The 16,903-nt window shown below is 42.9% G+C and overlaps 1 protein-coding gene across 2 annotated transcripts; it reads right to left on the reverse strand.

Annotated features, from left to right (window-relative positions):
* Positions 1 to 666: 666 nt before the first annotated feature.
* On the reverse strand, positions 667 to 16,785 carry SRD5A1 (steroid 5 alpha-reductase 1). 2 transcript variants are annotated; one of them, XM_065629485.1, is made up of 6 exons: positions 16,374 to 16,785; positions 16,251 to 16,272; positions 14,130 to 14,296; positions 6,679 to 6,780; positions 3,642 to 3,792; positions 667 to 756 (listed from the first exon to the last, which is right to left on the reverse strand). In XM_065629485.1, exons 1-6 carry the CDS (start codon positions 16,780 to 16,782, stop codon positions 690 to 692), a joined length of 918 nt encoding a protein of 305 aa, XP_065485557.1. In that variant the 5' UTR covers positions 16,783 to 16,785; the 3' UTR covers positions 667 to 689. The 2 variants fall into 2 exon arrangements, with proteins under 2 accessions (XP_065485557.1, XP_065485559.1); XM_065629487.1 differs by lacking the exon at positions 16,251 to 16,272 and having other exon boundaries at positions 16,406 to 16,785.
* Between the last annotated feature and the right edge of the window lie 118 nt (positions 16,786 to 16,903).

Here is a 16,903-nt window from a genome sequence, read left to right on the forward strand (position 1 = left end):
AATATTGAGATAGTTATCAAATTTGAGAGGTAGATGACAATCTTAGTGTACTATTTGGGAAAGGTAGCACTACAACTGTTTATGTAAATAGCATTAAGTATTATCTATACAGTGTCCATACCCAGGTAATAGTGCAAAGAGAAAGCACACTGACTCCTGCCTAAGAGCTCATATATTTATCTGATGTCTTTGGTCTGCATCATCAGTTCTCCTGGAAATGCTGGCAGGGGGAAGGAAGGATTAGAAAGGCAAGGAAAAAAACCCCACATAACCCCATTTGTGTATGCAGGCAAATAACAGGCAGAACACAGCATCCAGGTTGCAGTGAGGGTGACTGGGCCGACGGCACAATCCTCAGGACAGTGTGGGTAGAGCGAGTGGAAACAGCAGAAGCTGCACATGCAGAAAAGGAAGCATCAGAAGTCCTGTGCGGTACTTCCCATGATGTGAATCCAGACACATTGCTTAATGTATTTATGATGGTGCTCTGCTGTTGGAAAACCATTTCTGTTCCTGTTCGCCATGTCCAGATTCTGGGTTTTCATTAGAGGAAAAGCAGTAACTAATAGCAGCACTGATGCCAAGGCTTTGTCACAGTGATGATCAGGGTATGCTGTTAACCTGCCAACACCTGTTGTGTTAGCTGTTACAAAAAGCATCAGTTTAAAAAACAGTGTTAAAAGCACAGCTCAGTACACAAATGGGATCAAAATTTTTCTGTTCTTTGGGTAGTCTTCAAATTTCTCCAGGTACCACCTGAAAAACAGACAGAAAACTGATGAGTACTGAGTCTTCAAATTGCTATTAAGGAAATTAAGTTATTGTACAATGTGTTCAATAACTGCCATTTATCACATTCATCCTAATGACATCTAATCACCAACTACAATGAAACAAAGATTCTGCTGCCAGCAATGGGAATTCAAAACAGAGGTAGTGACAGCAACCAGGAAAGAATAACCTGTTGTTGCAAAATGTGTGTTGTTATGCATGCATTTTTTGAAGGAAAAGAAAACCCAGCCAACCAATGACACAAAAACTTTCAAGGGTATAACATGTCATTGTATAGTGACTTCATGTGGATGCAAGGGATACTTCACATACTGGAACAACAGTCCTTTCCTGGATAGAAACATCTTCAGTTCCAGTCAGGATTTAGGTAATCAAACAATGTGACAAACATTCCACTAGCCTTACTGCTAATCCCCTTCAAAGACCATCCCTGTTTTCAAATCCAGACAATTTTAAAAGAAAGCATAGCACTACAAAATGCTATTATTTGTCTGGTCACCTTATATAACACATATTTACTCCCATTTTCAAATATTTATTCTTCGGTTTCTCTAAAATATTAAAAAATATAATTAACTTCATCTGGGCTCCTCAAAGGTGCAGGTATTCATATGATCAATGGCTAACTAAAAGGTCAAAGCTGTAATAAAAAGAATAAAACATGCAGTACATGATAACCTGCAGCTGTGTAATACCAGCATTACACTATTTATCCTTTTCAGTCACTTATTCTAAGTTTTTCATACTTACAGACTATATCAAAATCTTTCTTCACTTCACATGGATTCACTATCTCTAGGTTTTTTTGTTTGGTTTTTGCTTTTTTGTTGTTGTTTTTGTCTCTGTGGTTGGTTGGTTTTGGGTGTTTCTTTGTTTTGGTTTGTTTTTTCTGTACACTTCTTTCATTTTTATGCATTTTTCCTTTAGTGCAAATTACTTCCTTTAACAACATTTAGCTTTTCAGAATGCTCTGTAAGTCAAGAGCTCTGAAAGAGTGCAGTCAAGGCTTAAGACAGACAAAAATCAAACATGGAGTTTAAGCCTGAAGAACATAATATACAGGAGAAACCTGCCATTGTTTAGTCTGGTGAGGAAGAAACTAAGGGACTCTGCTATTGCTGTCTACAGGATGGGGAGCTATTTAGGACAATGGAGCAAAACTATGAATGAAATGCAAACTCTTGCAGCTGGAATGCAACGTCCCCATGCAAAAGTGCAGGCCAGAGACTGAATGGTCAGATAGTAGCTCTGCACAAAAGGACTTGGACATCCTGTTGGACAAATTGAACGTGAGTCAGTAAAGGATCCCTGCAATGATGAAGGCTAACTACATACTGGCCTGCTTCAAAGAGTATAGAGCCACCAAGTCAAGGGAAGTGATTACTCAGCAGTTGAAAGCCTGCATCTGCATTATGTCCTCCAGTTTTCAGCTTCCTGTGCAACAGAAATGTCCCCAAACTAGAGAAGAATCCAGCAGATGGTCATTAAGATGATTGCACAGCTGGAACATAAGGAGGAGAGGCTGAAGGAGCTAGTCTTGTTCCGCCTGGAAAAAACGTCAAGAGGCAGATCTAATTGCAGTCGTCCACTGCCTACAGTGATATTATAGAGAAGGCAGAGCTACACCACTCCTGGAGGCACACAGCAAGTGGACAAGTGGCAGGGGATAGGAGCTGCAGCGCGGAGAATTCCAGCTGGACATAAGGGAAAATCCTTCTTTCCCCATGAGATTGAGAAAAATCCTGTTTCAGTGCTTTGCCAGAAATATGCTGAAGTCTCCGCCCTTGGAGACACTCAAAACTCCACTGGATGAGGCCTTGGGAAACAGAGTATAACCTTGTGGTTGGCCCTGGTTGGAGCAGGTCACACCAGGTGACTGGACCATCTTCAGATGCTCCTCCCAACCTAAGATAATCTGCAACTCTGCTAAGTAATAGTAGGTGGTAAAACAAGGAGAGATGGACACAGGTGACAGGCTTTGGAAGGTTCAGGTTGGATAGTAGGAAAATCTTGTTCACTGAAAGGGTAATACAAACAAGGTGCAGGAAAACCTCTGTTTCTGGAGGTTTTCAAGACTCCACTAGACATAGCCATGGCTGCCCTGACAGACAATGCAATGGCTTTTTTTTTTTTGACCTATTCCCTCCATAAACTCATGTTTATTTCCTTTTATGCCACTAAGTTTCAGCATGAGAACCAAAGCAGAGAAATGAAAATAACCAAAATGAGTTGGTGTTCAAATTCTTTTAAACATGCTATTCCTTAAAGAGAATCCTCTCAAGAAACAAGTCTTATCAAACTATGATCCCTCTGTTAGCAGGAGAGCCACATTGTCAATACAGTACATTAGTAGTCAGTTTAAGTACAGAGCAGAGACTTTATTAAATATAATCTACTAGAACCATCTTCATACTGTCTATACACTTGATTATAGACAATGTGATATAGACTTGACTATAAAGTGTGCCTGTTACAAAAGAACTGAGTGTCTTTCAAAATTTTGATATTGAAACGAGCTTGAATTGCAAGGTATAGTACATGTTCAATTATGTACGTGATCAATTATGACAATTTTCCATCTTCTTTACAGATCCAGGATGAACTATGTTCATTTAAACATTATTTTGACTACCCTATTGTACGTTGTGTATGTTTATGCTCAGTACTATCCCACTGAAATTCAGTAGTGCTTAACACTACTCAGATTATTCTCTACCATATTCTCCACTGCAGCAGCAGTCTTTTACAAGACTTGCTCTGCAACATCCCTGTGGGATGAGGCATAATTTGTGAAATGAAGATAAAGTGTGGCATAGAGACAACAGAAATTATAAGACACAAACACTTACTGGTGGTGTTGTTTTGCCCTTGAACCCAAGACGAAAAGTGTACACAATGCGAATGCAAGGCTTTCAAAGGTGTAGCAGGCAAGGGCAAACCCAAACCATTCCAGGATCTCTCCAAAAAAGTTGGCTCCGCTGACATACTCAAACATTCCTCCTGAAAGCAGGACAGAATTATTTTAAAAGCACCTTAATCAAGGATATCTCCAATGCTATCTTTTACTGTAAGTCAAATAAGAGCTATATGACCAATGTCTCTATGTAATTTTTATAGAAAGTGGAATCAGTGTTACTCAGTTCAAGCTGTACTACGAAGGATGACTTCAGACCTCATTCTAAGACAGACCTTCTCCAGCTCCATTTTTCCTCTTTAAGTCATGAAACAAAAGCAGATTTACCAGTAGCAGAAGCAAGCTCATGCCTCTGTAAATAATTACTTAACAATGATATTAAACTGGCTCCTCGATCATAAACTAAGCCTTACTTTAAAATATGTAAAAATGGAAAATACACTTCCCTTTAAGAGTCCCAGAAAATACTCATAGGATTACTTAGCATACAATGTTTAATTTAAGTACTTCAGAAATTAAGTGTAATTATGAAGAATATTATTATTATGAATTAAAGTTCCAAATTTATTTTGTAGCTTAAAATGTTTGTTCCCGACTCCCACCAGGTCCACTGCTTCAGCCCTGACACTCAGTGAAAGAAGTAATTGGCAATCTGTGTTAAATGTTTAAAGCCAATTATGCATAAACAACCAATACTCACCTGCTGGAAATTTTATAAAATAAGAACTTTCACCCTAATTCCAGAGTTAGTGTACAAATTGATAACATCTCAGTATGTACTTTACCAGTGGGACTAAGCAAACAAGTATTTGCCAAGTGTAATAAAGGACGTTTCGACCTTGCTTTAATTACTTCACTTCCGTGACAAAAAAGAAGTAGAATTCTAGCACTTAAACTGGATAAGTAATATCAAAAAGACCAGCTCCTCCTGATTGCACAGCAAATAACATTTCTTTCAAAACTTTTGTGCACTGAACACAGCACAGTATGTTCATATTCATTTTTCATGTAAGCTTGGCTTTACATCTATTAAAATTATAAAGTTACCTTTCTTTGTGAAAAATAAGTCTATTACCTTATATGTTTAGTTATTTAAGTTCCATTAAAACAGTCTCCCTAAAAACCAGGAGAGAGCAACAACTGAAGGAAAAACTCAGAGAAACAGCACAATTATTTTTCTGCTCTCACTGAGTGTAATATACCTGGAAGAGTCTAATGTTTCCAAGAGTGTCAAGAAACCTTAATACTTCAGTAGGGTCCTGTGTTGGCAGTTGCACTTCTTCCCCCCACGCCCTGAGAACTGGTGTGGCAGTCATACATCCCCCTCTCAGAACTGGGGCCTTAAATGGGGCGGCTGATGGCTCTTTGTGGAGACCCAGAGTTGGTGGGCAGGGTCATCAGCAGAGGAGAGGCCAAGAGCGCCCACAGCCCAGAGAAGCTTCTCGAATGCCCACAGTTGAGGGAGGGGTGCAGAGAAGGCGAGAAGCTTCTGGAATGCCCACAGCCAGATCTGAACAGACTATAAAAGGGGTTCCTGCCGGAGACCCCCTTTGTGTGGTCTCCTCGGAGCTCCGGGTCTGCCATGCTGCTGGAGTCCCTCCCCTTAGACGGAGAAGCCATCTACGGTAACCTCCCGGGATGGGGAGCGCCTCACCTCTGTGTGTGGGTGAGTGATAAATTACTGAATATATGCTTTAATAAGTCCTTGCCTGGTAGGCGAGGGTAAATTCCTCATCTGGGACAGACAAGGGTAAAGTCCTGGCTGCAGTAGGCTAGTGTTTCTCTCTTATGGGCAAAACGGGGCAGAGAGGGCTCTGGTTTTATTTTCTTGTGAGTGCGTAATGCACGCTGTGGATCCTCATTATTCTTATTTCGCTGCACCCCAAATAATGTCCTAACCTAATATCCCAACCTGTATCTTATGTTATCAGAGTGCTAACTAAGTATATAAACCCCGTTTCTAATCGGTTTATCAGCAGTACTTTTCCAGCCAGAATAAAGTTTGTTTTGGACACTGTTGCCCGCCTAAACTTATTTTGGGGTGCCTCCGTGACAGGTCCATAAGAAGTCCTTTCATATTCTCTGTTTTCCCATGATGACCAGAATTTATAATGCGTAACTTCCTTTGGATTTCTGTCCTCTTTTCCCTGTATCTCCCTACTGCAGTAGCTGTTGCTCTCTGATCACCCAAGATCCCTCCCTCTTCATGTGTAGGACAACACAAGATGGGTCAGCCACACACAGTTGCTGAGTTCTTTCTCCCTTCCCCTTTTGCCTCCACACTGGGATAGAGATTTAGGTCTTCTTTCTCCACCCACCTGCTGATTCTCATAAAAATTGTGGAATAGTGCATTACATTTTTACCACGTTTTAAAAACACAGCCAAAGTTGGTCAAAAATTCAAAGACTCTCACACGTCACATAATATCATGAAACAGATCCCTTAGAATACTTGGCTTAGGAGCTAAAAAATAGAATGTTTCCCACACTATGAAATCACTCTTGAAGTAGACAAACTGCTATTTCCACTTTCCTCTTATATCATAAATGACTATCTCCCCTAAAACACATCAAGCTTTAGAAGGTCATCTTGTTAGGTTGGAAGGGACCCCTTGAGATCATCTAGTCCATCCCACTCAGGACCACATCCAGTCCAGTTTGCAGTACCTCTACAAATGAAGACTCCACAACCTCTCTGAGCAACCAGTACCAGTGTTTGACCACCCTCATGGCAAACAATGCATTCAGATGTAATTTCATGTGTTTGAATTTTGTGCCCAGTGTCTCTGGTCCTGTCACTGGGCACCACCGAGGACAGCCTGGCTCCCTCTTCTTCATTCCCTCCCATCATGTATTTATACACATAGGATCCCCCTGAGACTTTTCTTCAGGCTGAACAGTCCCAAATCTCTCTGCTTCTCCTCATATGAGATATTTATTTTGCTATATAAATTTCTAACATTTTTACTCACCTCTTGGTATCTTGTAACCAGTCTCTCCAGGTTTTCTCAGATTTCTGAGAATATGATCAGAATGAATATTGATTGCCATGCCGACCAACCACCCTATTAAACCTAAGGAAAAATATTTAAAATACTATATTTAATACACTGAGCCAAGGAACTTTTTCAGAAAACAAGCTACAGTCATATATCTCATATTAGGTGTACTGTGTCAAAGTAGTAGGAACGTAGGCAGTATAAGCACTTCTGGTGACATCCTACACAACCCAAATCCCACACTAAGCTCTGCAGTCAGCAGAGCTCACAGTAATCAACAAATCACAGGTCTCTAGACAGGAATAGTACTGTAAGTATATAGTTTATTCTTATGTGCAAAACTTACATAAATGTACGCATGTGCATATATAGAGATGTAATGTGTATATTTCCTTAACTTCCACATAGAAAAAACAAATACACTAAAATTTTAAACACTGAAAGAAACAGCCATTCTCATTCCTGACAGGGGAACACATCTTAGTCCCCTTTTTTTCTTTTACTGACAATATACCAGTGTTTCCACAGCAGACTTCTGTGCTATAAAAGGAATAATAAAATTGTGAATTCACACCCCATTTACTTGTGTCATTACGCAAAATGGTTTAACAATTTACACCAGGCTTTCATAGAAACTGAGATTGTCACATTCTGCATCCTTATGTCTTATTGCCATAATTGCATGGGATAAATAAAAAAGAATTTAGGACCGAAATCCTGTATTTTCACCCTTCCATTTTGAGTCTTTGGCTACATGTTATCTATGTTATTTTCCTTTGAAGGCATCATTCCTTGTTACTAGAAACAGACAAGTTTTGGATTTTGAGGATAGATCCATTGTGTTGTTGTGAATCCACCTCCAAGCTTATTTATTTTTATTTAAATTACCAAGAAAGTGCCAGTGATGTGCTTCTAGAACAAAGTCACTTCAAATGTCAGATAAAGAAGGCTTTCTTTGCCTTTCTGCACCCATAACTTGAGTATTTCAGATGGTTCTCTTTCAGTACAGAGAAATGCAGTAGTATGATGATCTTGGCAAAGACATTAAGTGGACATCCAGATGTATAAAGCCGGGTTGCAAGACTAGTAACTTGTCAGAGCACACTTTACCAAGACTTAAGCTACACTTCAAAGTGAAGCTACAGCTGTAAGTGGACTTTGCCTCTCAAACAACTTGTTTGATAGGCAGCTTTCTTCTCTCAATCCCTTATGGGCTGTGGTTACCAAAAGGACCTAGCTGCCTGTTTGCACGTGGATTAGTAGGAAACGACTACTCTGCAGAGAAACTGAGGTTTCTGCATGAAAGCTCTCTCCGTATTTACCTATATAAATTTTTTTTAAAGTGTTGATTAGCTTGCTACAATCTGCTTACATTACAAAACTAGTAGCAGAATTTAGTCCTGCAAACAAGCATATTTCTTAAACTTTTGTTCATATAGCACACTAAGTTTCCATTAGCAATCAACGTGTGTAGACACCATATATAAAGTTATCTTTTGTAGTAAAATTTTAAATATATAGTTGAAAGGATTATGATAATGTAATTACATCATCATGAGATAGATTAGATCAATGTAACGAGGAATTTACAGACCAAAAAGCACAGAATTACAGTCATAGAATCGTAGGGTCATGGAATCATAGAATAGTTTGGGTTGGAAGGGACCTTCAAAGGTCATCTAGTCCAACCCCGTCAACAAACAGGGACATCTTCAACTAGATCAGGTTGCTCAGAGCCCCATCCAGCCTGGCCTTGAATGTTTCTAGAGATGGGGCATCAACCACCTCTCTGGGCAACCTGGGCCAGTGTTTCACCACCCTCATTGTAAAAAAAATTTCTTCCTCATGTCTAGCCTGAATCTCCCTTCCTTTAGTTTAAAACCATTACCCTTTGTCCTATCATAACAGGCCCTGCCAAAAAGTCTGTCCCCATCTTTCTTATAAGGCCTCGTTTAAGTACTGAAAGGCCACAATAAGGTCTCCCTTGAGCCTTCTCTTCTCCAGGCTGAACAACCCCAACTTTCTCAGCCTGTCCTCACAGCAGACGTGTTCCATCCCTCTCATCATCTTGGTGGCCTCCTCTGGCACCTCTCCAACAGGCTCATGTCTTTCCTGTACTTAGGGCTCCAGAGCTGGACACAGGACTCCAGGTGGGGTCTCACCACAGCAGAGCAGAGGGGCAGAATGACCTCCCTCAACCTGCTGGCCACACTCCTTTTGATGCAGCCCAAGATACAATTGGCTTTCTGGGCTGCAAGCGCACGTTGCCGGGTCACGTCCAATCTTTCATCCACCCGTATCCCCAAGCCCTTCCCAGAGGGCTGCTCTCAATCCCTTCCTCCCCCAGCCTGTATTGATTCTGGGGGTTGCCCCAACCCAGGTGCAGGACCTTGCACTTGGCCTTGTTGAACCTCATGAGGTTTCATGGGCCCACTTCTCAAGCTTGTCCAGGTCCCTTTGGATGGCATCCCATCCCTCAGGCATGTCAACTGCACCACTCAGTTTGGTGTCATACCCAAACTTGCTGAGGGTGCACTTGATCCCACTGTCTATGTCATTGTTAGAGATGTTAAATAGGGGTCCATACTGGGACCAGTACTGAAGGATACCACTTTTCACCAGTGCCCAGACATTGTGCCATTGACCACTAAACTCTGGGTGTGACCACCCAGCCACCAAACAATCCACCCATCAAACCCATACCTCTCCAATATAGAGAGAAGGATGTTATGGAAGACCATGTCAAAGGACTTACAGAAGTTCAGACAGACAACATCCATAGCACTTTCTTTGTGCACTGATGTAGTTACTCCATTGTAGAAGACCAGTAGGTTGGTCAGGCAGGACTTGCCCTTGCTCAAACCATGGTGGCTGTCTCAAATCACCTCCCTGTCCTCCATGTGCCTTAGCAAAGCTTCTACAAGGATCTGTTCCATGATCTTCCCAGGCACAGAGGTGAGGCTGACGGCTCAGTAGTTCCCAGGGTCCTCCTTTCTACCTTTTTTAAAAATGGGTGTGATGTTTCCCTTTTTCCAGTCACCAGGGACTTCCCCTGACTGCCATGACTTCTCAAATACCATGGAGACTGGCTTGGCAACTACAGCAGCCTGTTACCTTGGGACTCTGGGATGCATCTCATCAGGTCCCATAGACTTATGTATGTTCAGGTTCCTCAAGTGGTCATGAGCCTGATCTTCAGTTACAGTGGGGAAGGACTTTGCTCCCCAGTCCCTGTCTTGCAGTTCATCCACTTGATAAGTGTGGGAAGAAAGCCTGCCTGTGAAGACTGAGGCAAATAAGTTTTTGAGTACCTCAGCCTTCTGCTCATCCCTTGTTACCAGTCTTGCTCATCAGGAAGGTTACGCTTCCTTTTCTGGTTGACACACCTGTAGAAGCCCTTCTTGTTATTCTTTGTGTCCCTTGTCAAGTTCAGCTCCAGCTACACCTTGGCCTTCCTGACCCCATCTCCACACAACCGGGCAGCATCCCAGTGCTCTTCCCACGATACCTGTCCCTGCTTCCACTGCCTGTGCATTTCCTTCTTGACCTTCAGTTTGACCAGCAGGTCTCCACTCAGCCATGCCAGCCTCTTGCCCTCCTTACCTGATTTCTTACAACTGGGGATTGAGAGCTGTTGTGGTTGATGGAAAGCATCCTTAAAGATGTGCCAGCTGTGTTCTGCTCCTTTGTCCCTGAGGGCAGTTTCCCAGGGGATCCTGTTAACAAACTCCTTAAAGAGCTTGAAGTTGGCTTTCCTAAAATTCAGGGCCTTAACTTTACTCTTTACCTACCCCACATGCCTCAGGGCTGTGAATTCCACCAGTGCATGATCACCATAGCCCAAGCTGCCTCCAATCTTGACATCACTGATTAGCTCACTTGCATTGGTGACCATCAGCTCCAGTATCACATCTCCCCTGGTAGGACTGTCTATTACCTGTCTGAGGAAGTTACCCTTAATGCACTCCATGAGTCTCCTGGATTGCCTACATCTCACTGTGCTACTTTTCCAGCATATGTTGGGGTGGCTGAAGTCCCCCAGCAGGACAACATCCTGTGAGGGAGATGCCTCCTGCAGCTGGAGTAAGAAGGCTTCATCAATAGTCTCCCCCTGACTGGGCAGCCTGCAGCAGTCATCAACCACAAGGTTTCCTTTGTTGCCTTGGTCTCTAATTCTTACCCATAAGCTTTCAACCTGCTCATGGCTATTCTTTAGAGACAGCTCTTCACACTCTATCCACCTCTTTCTTGATGTAGAGGGCAACTCCTCCACCCCTCTTTCGTTGCCTGTCCCTTCTGAACAGCCTGTAGCCACCGATCGCCACACTCCAGTCGTGGGATCCATCCCACCAAGTTTCAGTAATGGCCATAGCCTTCTAGCAGCACTGTGGCCTCCAACTCCTCCTGCTTGTTACTCATGCTGCATGCATTGTTGTAGAGGCACTTCAGCTGGCCTGTCAGCCATGTCACCTTCTTAGAAGAACAGTCAAATACTGTTGAATTCTACCTTTACGGAAACGGATCATTTTAACTTTTTTCCTTCAAAAAAGATCTCTATCCAAACAGAGAATATTGAATCCCCACTGCATCCAGCAACAAAAATAGCTTGCTTCTCTTAGTGCTTAGTAACTATGTATCAATTTGCTAATTGCCAGAGAAGATTGAGACTACCTTTGAAAACAAGGGATGTTACTCATACAGCTAAATAAGCAAGTCATTATCTCTATCCATACAATAATTTGAAAGGAAACTTCTTAACAAGCACAGAGGTCAATTTTACTTAAATGTAAACAATACTACTAATTTACTTCAGTATTAGCAGGAAGAAAAAATCTATACCTAACATTAGTATTAGTTATAGAAAGAATATTAAATTTCTTTCTCAGGAGAGGAAATTAGAGGCCTTCTGATTTCTCTGAAATGCCACCATAAGTTTGGAGAAAGTTACCCGTGTGTTCTGTATTGGTATCTGTAAATTAGCATATGAACTACTAAGAGCTTCTTAGATAACGCAAAAAGACTGGAGCTTGCTTTAAGGGTGCCCAATTACTATAAAAGACTAGTTTGATTCTGTGCATTTTTACCCCTCCTACTTGAAAACAACCACGTGTCAGAAGGAAACCATCAAATCTCTCATCATGAACAACAAGCCAACGAATGCAGGCTATTTTCACAGCACCCTCTTCAGTCTGAAGATCCACTTTCCCCTGAAGTACTGCATACCCACATCCCCTGTGCCTGTACTCTGTGGGCATTGTACTTCACTGTCCTCATCCTCTGATCCTCACCATGGCTCAGCCCTAGGAACGCACTCTACAAAGCCAAGAGCTGGTTATGCACCATGACCTGCATGACTTGGCTTCCACCACGGGGAAATGTGGGTATGTAAACAGGAAGAGAGCCACAGTGTACTCCAGTAGATTCTCAGATCCACACGATACACCACACAACACAGATGACCTCACATCATAAGAAGGACCATGACTAAGTCGATATTACCAAATAACCTGATGCAATGGAAGAACACGTGTGCGTTGTTGCACCAGTGCCCTCTGCACCCTCTCCCATATAGAATATCGCGCAAAAAGATCTACTCCTGTTCTGCAGGCTGTTTCAGAGTGACAGCCTGGTAACTGCTGTCTGGTTCACCTCCTCACTCTAGGTTTCAAGAATATGAAGTGCAGGATGCTGTACAGAAACAGCAGGAAGACAGTTTCTACAGCTGCACGGAAAGAGCCTGGTAGACACTTCAGCTGAACCAGTGCCTCATTTCAGATGGTACTGTTAGTCTCTCCAAGACAAGACCATTTGGAGCATCCTGATGCCTATATTCAGATAGATACTGACTAACCCATGTCCCTCAGTCATGAGACTGCATCCAGATATGGACATGCCCATGCTCTCTTCACACCTGTTCTGTGTAGGAAGCAGAGGTGACATGTGTGCTTGGTTGCCTGACTGCCTGATAAAAGGCCTCAGGCAACACACCACGTGCTGATGTTCTGTCACCTGCAGTTTCTGAGTTGTAGGTACTGCTCTGCTTCACAGAGCTGCTGTGAAGAAAAGTGTTTTGATGCACAGAAGGGTTAACAATCAACATTAGAAGGAAGTAGTTGAGTGGGGATTTAAAGGAGTAAGAAAAGAGATACAGCATACTGCAAAGGGTTTGATGAAGCTAAAGCAAGCAAAGGAAGTAACAAGTTTTCAGTTAGAAGTGCAGACACATCAGGAAAGAACACAAGGGTGAAACAGGCAGGTGCATATGCCCTTGTTTGTAGCATTAAACACTTCAGGGTATCATGGGTACTCATGGTAAGTTCACAAACTTTTTATTGGCACACATACATAAGGTACATACTGAGAGATCATGATGTTATTCCCACAGTGGTTTGCAAGCTCATGGTTTTATCAAGTATTGTACTGCATCTGAAGCAGAAATTTCCATTTCCTCTGAAAATCAGACTAGTTCACTGCACTAACACACAGTCCAGAGAAAGCATGAAGGAATGAAAACAAAACTGTATTGCTGCTCCAAATGAATTGCTAGCATAGATACAAGCTATTGCTTTTCCAGAATTAACTCCTAAATATCTGAAAACAGTCTGTATACTAAGGTTCCACAGACAGAGAAAATGAGTTGTTTGAAATTCACCACCATGATGGTTAATCAGCCTGACTTCCCCAAATTTCTGTCTTCCATGCACGTTTATCTAATTTCAGCTTTCAACGACTGAACTTGTTTGGCTGCTACTTATAAACATTATCCTATTTCTCTTCCTCATGTAACTTCATATAGACCTAAGAAATATCTTGTTAGCCCTCAGCAAATATGCTTTCTTGCTATTGTTATTTTCTAATCTTATACTCATTTTTTTAAGTCATTTTAAACAGAGGCCTAAAGACACTGACAATGTTTTTTATTAACTAGAACATAATAGTCCAGTTGTTCAGGGTGTATCCAGTGTAAAATACAGCATTTCTGCACTTGAGTGACTGAAACTACTGGCATAAACTGCAGTTATGTGGAGGTACTTAGCTAGGATGAATACAAAATAGCAATTATAAATATCCACTATGTTCCAATTACATAGACATGCACTACAAAAACAAATAAGCACAAAAGATGTTCTAGTTACAGGACTAAAAGAAACAAGAAGTCTTAGGTTTAGCTGTTTCATAGCCATGTCAAATTTTAGATAAAGATTTATTGTAATAGTCTCAAGAAAGTCAGTGAGTGACACTATTAAAATGGATGCATACCAGGAATCTAATTTTCTTAGTTTCCCGCTACAGCAAACAAGAAAATTAACTATTAGAAAAGTTATAAAAAGGGATTGAAACTACTATAAAATTATAGTAAAAAATAAAAATCTGTGAAGACAAAGAAACTAGATCTAACATTCCCATAACGTGTTTTAACTTACCTGTAATGAAACGTGGATCTTTTAACCAGCCTGAATGGTACTTTGCATAGTTGGTTAAGCTTCGGCCTTGCAAGTATCCATTGTAAACACAGAACAGAAGTGCTAGCAGAAACGTGAAAAACGGCGTTGGCTTTCCTTGCCGGATCAGAAGAGGAAATATAAGTGCCCTACAATGAACAAGGGAAGGAAAACAGTTGCATTAACAAACAGAAAAGACACTTTTGATATCCAAAACTGTAATCTATAGTCCATAATATCCTGCTTTTCAAATTCTCAGCAGAGTCTGATTCCAGTTCAGGAGGATAGTTACACTTGCTTTAACACCTAAACATTAATTTTGTTGCTTAATTGGAATGACAAGATGAGTCCTCTGACAGAAATTTAGAATTTTGTGTCCAAGGCAATTACTTTGACCCAAGCAGTAAAGGCAACTGATGTTAAGCACAATTTATTTTTGTCCGCCTGTGTTCCTAAATCCTCAGTGTTATCATCAAGCTTTCTGAAACAAGTCAGGTCTCAACAACCCCTACACCAAATCCACCAGCACTTCCACCAGTGTAAGTCAACCCTCTTGAAATTAACCTGAGCTCAGTTCCTCCTTGCCTTAAAAGTCACTTAAAAACATCATTGCTTTGCCTTGACAATCTTGGTCTACCCTATAACACCTGCTAAAGACATGACAAATCCACAGCTGCCATCCCATTTGGGAAAGGCATCTTGATTGCTTTCCACAGAAAATCACGGAAGTAAACAAACAAGCTCCAAACAAGAAAAGCAGGTGAATGATTTTGTGCTCTGCCCTACGTAACTAGCCAACTCCCCATCTCCTATCAATTTAATTACAATCTATGACATGGAAGCAGGATTATTGAAGCCTGAGCATTCTTCAGGTGTTTTCCAGCTACCCAAGGACTGCTGCTTCAAAGGAGCCTTTCTAGCAGAAGCAAAACCATAACATCTTTCAGGAAAGCATAACAAACTCATTAATATGGTTATTTAAAGCCATTAATTACAATAAATGGAACTGGACAACAGAGGTCTCTTCCAGTCTATATTCACTTACAGAAAAGCCCCTTGGTCAGGCAATAGCAACAAACAACTGGAAAAAAGAAACTACAGTTCAACTTTCTGTACAAACCTTTTTCTTGTGTTTCTAGCTTTTCCCAGACATTGAGGATGGATTAAGATCCAAGGCCAAAGCTAATCTCTTCTCTCTTGTGAATGGAAAAAGTAGTAAAGAGACACTCCTGGGTTTGCAAAGTCAGTCACCCACCAGGCCAACTGTACATTGCATCCCTCTTGGCTACAAGGATGTGGAATACTGTTAGTCGAAAGCAACCATCTCTTGCAATAAGCATTGGAAAACAACTGCATATCAAGCCACACACTCAGCTTAGAATTAGTCTGACAAATCTATCTCTACTGTGTTAGTGTAGCGGCAAAATTACTTGTGGAGTACTACCAGTAACTATGGTCAATGACTTGAAGGGAACAGTGAAATCTTACCTGAGCTTCAGCTAAGCTGCCTGCCCCTGAGTAGTTCTATAAAATACCCAGATATCATTGACTACATGGCAACACGGGGCACTCTGCCTCAGCTTTGCCAGTATTTTATTATATATTAATATAATGATTGAATATCCTGAGCTGGAAGGGTCCCATAAGGATCATCAAGCTAAAGCCCTGAAATAAACACTACATTGAAAGACATAATTGGAAAACCAGAGTTTCATACAATTAAAATGGCATTGTATTAGCATCCACAGCTGAATCTTCCTTGTTGGAACACCGTGTCCTTCAGACCACCTTGGTTAAGTCACCGCTGAAACAGGGGTCATCACGGGAGCTACGGCTACAGCGTACACACCGTACAGACAGCGACAGAACACCGAGCACTCAGTTTTTATGCCATTTCTGAAAGGTGCCGCACACCACGCAGCAGCAAAACAAAGCAGGAAGCACAGCACCACCGCAATTACTTGCTCGGCTTATGTCAAAGCATAGAACACCTTAACATAAAGAAGCAGAAAAACTACTTTAGTGATCGTTATGTTAAGTAATAAGCATTAATTAAGAGCAGGACTTCAAACCCTGCAGTCAGGCGCTTCTATCAAGATGAACCTCGAGCCGCCACGGGCCCGCACTCCTCCGCTACCAGCCGCCCTCCCGCCGCTCGGGCAAACCCCAGCGGGAGCACCCGAGGGGCGGCCCCGGCCAACCGCTCCAGCGCCGGTGCCCGCCGGCAGCGACCCCCCGCCCCGGCCGAAGCGCCGCACCTGTGCGTGTAGTGCACGACGAAGCAGCCCAGCAGGAGACGGTTGGGCCAGGCGGCGGCGGCCGCCCCTCCGCAGGCGGCGAGCCCGAGCGGGATGAGGAGGGACGGCAGCTCCTGCAGCGCCCAGGCGGGGCGGGCGGGCAGCAGGCAGCCGAAGCGCCGCGACGAGTACCGGCCGTAGGGCATGGGGATGAAGCGGAGCAGCAGGGCGGAGACAGCGCCCAGCGCCACCATCCCGTAGGAGAGGAGCTCCAGCAGCCGCCGCTCCTCCGCGCCCGACACCCGCCGCCAGAACTCGCACACGCCGCCGCTCAGCCCCATCCTGCGCCGCGGGCACCCGCAAAACACGCGCGCCCGGGCGCACCCCGCCGCCTCCATTCATCGGCCGGCCGGCCGGCGGCACGCCCACCGCCGCAGCGAACCAATCGGCGCCGGGAAGGTACCTGCACCGCCCCCTCCCCGCCCGCCGGTTGGTGGGGCCGTCGCGGGCGTGAGCGGC

Source organism: Caloenas nicobarica, chromosome 2 (assembly GCF_036013445.1).
Source record: "Caloenas nicobarica isolate bCalNic1 chromosome 2, bCalNic1.hap1, whole genome shotgun sequence".
NCBI classification, from domain to species: Eukaryota; Metazoa; Chordata; class Aves; order Columbiformes; family Columbidae; genus Caloenas; species Caloenas nicobarica.